General features: G+C 33.2%; 2 protein-coding genes and 1 pseudogene across 2 annotated transcripts in view; 2 read left to right on the forward strand and 1 right to left on the reverse strand.

Annotated features, from left to right (window-relative positions):
• LOC107016888 (uncharacterized mitochondrial protein AtMg00810-like) lies at positions 1-797 on the forward strand. Its single transcript, XM_015217211.1, has 2 exons — positions 1-335; positions 443-797. Exons 1-2 carry the CDS (start codon positions 1-3, stop codon positions 795-797), a joined length of 690 nt encoding a protein of 229 aa, XP_015072697.1.
• Positions 798-4,449: 3,652 nt separating this feature from the next.
• LOC107016889 lies at positions 4,450-5,979 on the forward strand (annotated as a pseudogene).
• Positions 5,980-7,982: 2,003 nt separating this feature from the next.
• The window catches only part of LOC107015759 (probable 20S rRNA accumulation protein 4), a 6,458-nt gene continuing 5,677 nt past the window's right edge, over positions 7,983-8,763 (reverse strand). The window contains exon 8 of the mRNA XM_015216159.2: positions 7,983-8,273. Coding sequence (XP_015071645.1) covers positions 8,199-8,273 — 75 coding nt within the window. The 3' untranslated portion in view covers positions 7,983-8,198. The remainder of the gene's footprint in view (positions 8,274-8,763) is intronic.

An 8,763-nucleotide genomic window follows, 5' to 3' on the forward strand; every position in this document is an offset into this window, starting at 1 on the left:
ATGTTGATCACTGGCAGCAGTCTAAAGCTAATACAAGATACAAAAGAAGCATTACAACAAGCCTTCAAGATGAAGGATCTAGGTGAATTAAAGTATTTCTTGAGAATGGAATTCACTAGATCAAATGTTGGTATATTGATGCATCAAAGGAAGTATGCTCTTGAACTAATATTTGAAGTTGGAATGACAGCAGCCAAACCTGTAGGTACACCTATTGACATCAATGTTAAACTTACATCAAAGGTGTATGATGAACATGTAAAGAAGGAACAAGTAGGGGAAGATGATCCACTTGTGGATCAAACAATGTGTCAAAGATTAATTGGCAAGTTATTGTATCTAAATATGACCAGACCTGACATAACATTTAGTACACAAACTCTTAGTCAATTCCTACAGAAGCCGAATAAGTCACATTTGATGTTGCATTAAGAGTGATTAGATATATAAAGAGACAATCTGGTCAAGGTTTATTGTTATCTAGCAGTTCAGATGGTTTGGTGACAACATTTTGTGATGCTGATTGGGCTTCTTGTGTGCTGACCAGAAAGTCTGTAACAGGATACATGGTAAAGGTTGGTCAGTCACTAGTTTCTTGGAAGACAAAGAAACAAACTATAGTCTCAAAGAGTTCAGCTGAAGCTGAATATAGGAGTCTTGCCTCCACTGTTTTAGAATTAGTATGGTTGCTTGGATTACTGAAAGAAGTAGGAGCTGAAGTACAATTACCAGTGCATGTGTATAGTGACAGCAAATCAACCATTCAAATTGCTGCAAATCCAGTGTATCACGAATGAACAAAGCATATTGATCGATTGTCACTTTATAAGGGAGAAATACAAAGAATGACTGATCAATGTAAGTTATATTTCCACAAGAAATCAGCCTACAGATGTGATTACAAAAGCGTTATCTAGACTTCAACATGAACACGTATTATCCAAACTAGGAGTGTTAGATATTTTTGCACCACCTAGTTTGAAGGGGAGTGTTGTGATATAAGTAGGTGAGACTAAGGGTGAAGGTTAGTTAGCAATAATAAGGGCAGATTAGTCTTTTTACTGTATAGTTGTTATAACTACTTTCTGTAAGATTAGTTACATGTTTATATAAGTAACTACTTCCTCATTATGTAAAGAAACAATTCAGATTAAAAAAAACGTGTTCCTCTCTTCTCTTCTCTTCTTTTTCTTTCTCTTCTAAATTTCTCATTCATGGTGTTGATTGAGCTTCTTTAGTTACGTTCATAATATTTTCATTGAACTTCTAATAACTCAAGATAATATTTTACACCCTCATGAATAAACTATTAATAAGACATTACTACTCTACTTCTTCTTAGTTACGTATTTGATTTCACATGAATGAGTCATCATGGTGGTCACATCATCATCGAGAATATAAAAAAATTAAATAATTAATTTACTGAACTACTAATTTTTTCGTTAACTTTCAACAATTCTAGACAATATTTTACACCTCATGAACAAATTATTAATAAGACAATACTAATCTACTTCTTCTTAGTTACGTTTTTTATTTCAGAGGAATGAATCGTCATCATGGTCACCATCACCATCAATACTAAATAAAAATTTTCAGATAACTAATTAACTGAACTACTAATAATTCCGTTTGTGAAATTAGATCTTAGACCTAACTCACACCCCAAAAGCTAGCTCAAAAGGAGGAGGATTGCCCAAGCCTTATAACGAGTCTACCCATCTCATTAACCCCCGATGTGGGACTTTTGCCATTTGTTAACACCCCACGTCACGACCAGTGCTTAGCATCTGGTGCATGGATAATTTTGATTTTGGGGGTCCCAACATCGAGTGAGACGGACCTTGCTCTGGTATCATGTGAAATTAGGTCTTACTCATAACTCACACCCCAAAAGCTAGCTCAAAAGGAGGAGGATTGCCCAAGCCTTATAACGAGTCTACCCATCTCATTAACCACCGATGTGGGACTTTTGTCATTTGTTAACACCCCACGTCACGACCAGTGCTTAGCATCTGGTGCATGGATAATTTTGATTTTGGGGGTCCCAACATCGAGTGAGACGGACCTTGCTCTGGTATCATGTGAAATTAGGTCTTAGTCCTAACTCACACCCCAAAAGCTAGTTCAAAGGGAGGAGGATTGCCGAAGCCTTATAAAGAGTCTACCCACGCACCAGACACTAAGCACTGCGCGTAAGGTGGGATGTTAAAGTATGACAAAAGTCGTTAATGAGATGGGTGGAGTCCTTATGACACTTGGGCAATCCTCCTCCCTTTGAGCTAGCTTTTAAGGTGTGAATTAGGCCTGAGACCTAATTTCACACCGTTTAACTTTCAACAATACACCCTTGTGAATAAACTATTAATAAAACATTATTAATCTACTTCTTCTTAATAGTTAGGTATTTGATTTCACATGAATAAGTCATCATAGTGATTTATGGTCATTATCGTCATCCAAATAAGATTTATTATTATGATGACTAATTCGGCTAATTACTTAAAATCATTTTAACAAATTTACACTTTTTCATTTTTTTTATAGAACTCTTATAAAGAAAATTTTAATAATATTTTTTTGATTTTGTAAAAATTTTATATGATGGGATACACGCGCCATACAAGTTAGGTAGTTATAATACAATTGCAATTGACGTATGTTATTAGTAGATTTTTTCAATTAGGATAACACACACACACACATAAAAGAAAGAGGAATGGAGATTGCTAGAACTACTGAAATTAAGCTTTCACAAGCCACGTGTAATCTCACTTTCTGGTGAGAAAGAGACACCAGCATGTTACAATTAAAGATATATGAGATCCGACCTCGATTCAGGACACGAGATTTGATCTTGACCTTGATATGAGATATATGAACCGACTCTACCTTTGATTTGGGATTCTAAATCTAATCTCTACCAGAGACTAGACCTTAACTTGGGATATAAGGCTTGAGCCTCGATCCTAATTCGATACTCATAACATTAGCCTCGATCCTAATTCGATACCCATAACTTGAGCCTCTATCCTAATTCAAGACACAGACACTGACTTGAAACCCAACCCTGAATCTAATCAAGGGACTGAGACCCAAACCAAACTCGAGAATCTACCTCGACTCGGGACTTGTGATTCGAGATTTGATTCCTAACTATGACCTGATCTCAACTAGAGCTCTCTCTGACTCTAATCGAGGGACTCAGATCCAACCCAAACCTGAGAATCGACCTCGACTCGGGGCTTGACCCCTAACCATGACCCGATCTCAACTAGAGCGCCGACTCTAACCTGAAACTCGAGATACGACTTGAACTGTGACCTGATCCCAACCTTAGACTTGAGCTAGACCCTCAATCCGAGGATGAAACCCCAACTCATCGAAAAAATCAAAATAAATCTCAAGCAATTTATTCATATTAAATTAAATCTTAAAATAATCTAGAATTGAGGTGGTATTGAGCTAAATTCGAGATCATTTTAAAAATAGATTAGGCTAAATCAATTTAATATAAATTATCTTCTGTCCAACTTTAAATTTTTGGGCGAATTGGTCGGACCACGAATTTTAGGACATATTTACACCCCCATATTTGATACAAGAAAGCTTTAAAAGAATTTATTTTTTTGTAGACAAAACACATTTAATAATTATTGTGCCACATAAGGTATGCAACGTCAATTTCAATTCTAAAATCCAAAATTTTGAATGATTACCTGATTTGGGAAACCATTGCCTAATTCAGCAAGAAACTTTATTCTATTATTAGAAGATAAGCAATCAAATCATTACCAAGATTGAAAAATATTTTTTAATGAAAATTTCATAACGTGATAAACTTGACAACATTTTATAGCTAAATATTTACTCGTCCCCGATGTTTATTATTACATCAAACAACCATTACAACTAAGGTAACTATACCAATTAGGTAACAAATTAAGGTTTGTATTGATTATAAAAGATTTTTCAAGTAGATCAAAGAACAAAAGAAAAATAGAAAAGGGAGATTTTCATACTACTATTACAAAAGAGCTAATTAAAAGAAAATAACATTATCCATAACATTTCCATAATGAGATAATTAATCCTCTATCTATAGGCATCTTTAGTACACATGCTCATTCTTTTAACCACGATCCCAAATTAAATATAATTTGAGAGTATATCAATTGAAACCCTCCATCGTGGCTTAATTCATAACAAATTAAGTACTATGATTAAATAACAACGTGTGTATGAAAGACACTTGTCTTTGAATAAACATCAAATGCTTATAAATTTTTCATATTTTATACGACCCTACCATGATACATATTTTTTGACTATATTTCAATACACACGTCAAGGTAGATTGTTAAGTATCAATTAGACTACAATATGTAATTAATCATCTATAAATCATGAAGTAACCTTCCAAAAAGAATTAACACTAAGCAAGAAATGGGCTCAATTGGTTACTTTGAGTTTTTTGTTGCAATTTTTTGCTTTTTTGTATTTTTGGCTTTAGGTGATAGAAGTGGCTTACCATGGAATTGGCCATTTCTTGGAATGTTACCAAACTTACTATTCAATGTAAATAGAATACATGAAAGATGTTATGAAATTTTTTCAAGAAGTTTTTTGCTAGAAGGTCCATGGTTCACTAACATGGACATTCTTGGCACTGTGGATCCTGAAAATGTTCACTACATCATGAGCGCGAACTTTGCGAATTTCCCTAAAGGGGAAGAGTTTAAGAAGATATTTGATGTATTGGGAGATGGCATTTTCAATTCTGATTTGGATTTATGGAAAGGGCAGAGGAAATAAGCTAGGAGTTTGATCACTCATCAAAGGTTTTATAATTGTTTGGTGAAATCTAGTTGGGACAAGATTGAAAATGGACTTGTTCCTGTTTTGGAAAATGTGGTTAGAGATGATAGAGTTGTGGATTTGCAAGACGTTTTTCAAAGATTTACATTTGATACAACATGTACATTGGTTACAGGGTGTGATCCTGGATGTCTCTCAGTTGAATTCCCTCGTGTTCCCTTTTCGAGAGCTATGGATGAGGTAGACGAAGTGTTGTTCATTAGACATTTGTTGCCAAAGAGTGTTTGGAAGTTGCAAAAATGGCTAGGGATTGGGTATGAAGGTAAGTTAACTAGATCATGGGATGTTCTTGATCAAGTTATAAGCAAGTATATATCGATGAAACGCGATGAATTGAGTAATGTTGCAGCAAAAACAAAGGAAGATGAAGAAGAGGGTTGTGATGATCTCTTAACTTCATACATATTAAATGATCATGGACTAAATTTTGATGACAAGTTCTTGAGGGACACCATATTGAACCTCATGATTGCAGGGCGTGACACGACTAGCTCAGGACTAACATGGTTCATTTGGCTAGTCGCGACTCACCCTGAGGTTGAAAAAAAGATCATGGAAGAACTTGAGGCAATTATCTCCTTGACATCATCATCATCGTCATCAAAATGGAGGCTTTTTAACGTGAACGAGTTGAAAAATTCAATTTACTTGCATGCATCATTGTGTGAATCATTAAGGCTATATCCACCAGTACCATTTCAACATAAGACTCCTCTAGAACCTGATACTCTCCCAAGTGGACACCATGTTCATCCTAAAATGAGAGTGGTGTTCTCATTGTACGCAATGGGGAGGATGGAATCGATATGGGGAAAAGATTGTTTAGAATTTAAGCCAGAGAGATGGATATCGGAGAAAGGGTTGATTAAGCACGAGCCTTCGTATAAGTTCTTAGATTTCAATGCAGGGCCAAGGACATGTTTAGGGAAAGAAGTGGCTTTCACTCAAATGAAAGCTGTGGCTGCTTCTATCATACATAATTATCAAGTTGAAGTGATCAATGGACACAGAGTTTGCCCTAATGTCTCAATTATTCTCTACATGCAACATGGTTTCAAAGCTAGAATCAAGAAGAGATGGACTTAATTAGTTTTTACATTTCTACTATTTGGACTTAATACCATCTTTTTACTATGCAAAGCATATCATTTTAGATTCCTTGATGTAATTTGCTCATGAGTTGATGTATATGTTGGAGGAAAGAATTGATTATAAAGACAAGTCTTTGCCTCTTGTTTAATGTAAAGATGCCTGATGTGAATGGTAACGTTATTTTTCAAACTTGATTTGATCAAAAAACTTTTGACTAAGTATTTTGGAATTACTTGTGTCATGTCATGAGATATATGGGTTCTCTGAGCTTTGGATTGACATGATCTTGGGACCTATTTTTAACAACTAGTCCTGGGAACGTGCATTGCACGTTTTTCCTCTAATTGACATTAAAAATTAATTTATATAAGTAAATATATCATAGTGAAGCACACATAAAATAATGTTAAGTTCAAAGTTTAAATTCTTTTGTATGCAAGTTTGACATAAGATATATCTCTTCATAAAATATAACATAAAAATCTTATGTTAGATTTGATATTTTTAATGTATTATGAAAAATAAACCTTCTATTATATGAGAGGAATCAATATATTTTAATTACTAAAAGTAAGTTTTAATAATAAAAAAGAATTGATCTATAATTAATACTTTTTCACATTATAAACTTGATAAAGCAAGTCATCTATGATACAATTTTCTGTTTTGTATATTTATGATTTGCAAGTTCTCAAGAAGATTGTTAAATTTTCCTATTAAGATGAATATTATCATTCTTTACTCAAAAAGAAGAAAAGAGAATATTATTACTCAATTCATCAAAATATTGTATTGACAAAAATGTTCAGTCACATTTATATCTTCTAAACAATTTTTTTGCAATTTAAGGGCAAATAATATTCGAAAAGAATTTTTAAAAAATCACTTAAAAGGAAGTTCAAAATATTAAAAAACACATGACATTAAAATACACAAGCAAAGGAGAGAAGAAGAATGAGAAATTTGAATTCATATTAACTATCCCAAAGGCTCACGATGATAACTAAATTTAAAGTCTACAGTTATACGAATTGATAAAAATGGAAAAAAAAGCCAAGTTTGAGGAGTTAGAGCATATATATTGCAAAGCAAGTTTTCACATTCTGATGAATAAATAAGAAATAGTAACTTTCTTATTCTTGACATCAAACATATTAATGTAAAGACTGTATTTAATCTACTTTATTTTCCGCTACTTCTGTTTCTTCTCTTGATTAGCAGCTTCCAACATTTTTTTTTGTTTCCTTCATTTGCAGCTTTCAACTCTCTTTTCTTCTCTATGTTGAATTATGTGATTTCCTTTTTTTATCCAATCTCATGTGATTACCATCCATCTTAATAAGTTGGTCTTAAATAGTATTAGATAATGACCTTTAAAATTCAACTTTAATTTTGAAACTGATTCCTGTATAATAGTGGAGATTGACCCTTCATATTCAATTTTTATTCTATATTGTGCCTATTCAAATTGCAAACATTTATTCAGTAATTCTTGGTAACGTTTTAATTGCCAAAGAACTATTATTATTTAATTTATACAATCCAATGAATTTGGTCTATATTAAATTATTTTTTCCAACTTTCTATCTTCTCTCAATTCTGGACATAATTAATTGATAAAGTAAAGAATTGATGTAATCTTTTAATGGAAAAAGTTTTTAAAACAATGATAACTATATACTATTTAAGTAATAATTACACATTTAATTAAATTGTATTTTATTTCAAGGGCGAAATAGTAATCTAACTTTAATGTTAGGATCTTCCCACTTATAATGATATATGATTGGTATATTGTTAAAATCATAAATGGCTCCAGACATGACACTTTTAGTCCTTCCGGATGTCTCATCTCCGGTTTATTGCAGTCTTTACATTAATATGTTTGATGTCAAGAATAAGAAAGTTACTATTTCTTATTTATTCATCAGAATGTGAAAACTTGCTTTGCAATATATATGCTCTAGAGAAGTACACCTCTGTAGGACCCAACATGGGTAAAAACAAAATAAAAGAAGGCGAAGAAGATTGAAATAAATACATGATATAGATTTAACAAGCTTAAAAAGTTAAAAAGGATAACAGACAATAGCATAGAGTTCAGTATATTGGCTTTGAACTCAGGCTAGTGAACTTTCCTCATTTCAAACAATAGTCCTAAAAAAAGTATGACAAGAGCATATTTTAAACTCTTTTGATAGTACAGGAGCATATCTTAATCGATGCTATTCATACTGTACGACAACAACTTCCTCAGCCACAGTCCAGCCATCATCGCTAGAGTTATCGTTTGAACAGTTCTGAAAATGAAACAGGCAAAGGGATTAACTAAGCCTGAAAATAGAGAGTAGTATCGTCCACAATTGACAAAAGAGAATAGATAATTCAACCAGCAAATGAAAGAAAGAAATCACAAGTAAACTTTCACTTCAGAAAAAAAGGAACAAGAGGAGAGTGATTAATTCGAACTCGCACAAAACTGTCCCACGGGAGACGCGCATTTTCAACAAGTGAAAAGCTGAAGTAAAAAGTCATAACCTATTACAGTTTTCCTTCAATTCAACTTCTTACTTCCTAACCTTTTAATTTTACAACTTTGGGTTTTTTTTTTTTGGTTCTTCTGATGTAATATGCAGCAGGTAACACAGAAGAGCCTCCCTTTTGAGTTTCTGATTCTTCCCCAGTTCATATGAATTACTGGGTTCAAACCTCTTTTTTAAAACCTGATTTAGATGCAATTTTTAATACATAGTGTTTCAGCTATGCACTAGGTTCACCCCCCCCCCCCCC

The sequence above is a fragment of the Solanum pennellii genome, chromosome 4 (genome assembly GCF_001406875.1).
Source record: "Solanum pennellii chromosome 4, SPENNV200".
Classification (NCBI taxonomy): domain Eukaryota; kingdom Viridiplantae; phylum Streptophyta; class Magnoliopsida; order Solanales; family Solanaceae; genus Solanum; species Solanum pennellii.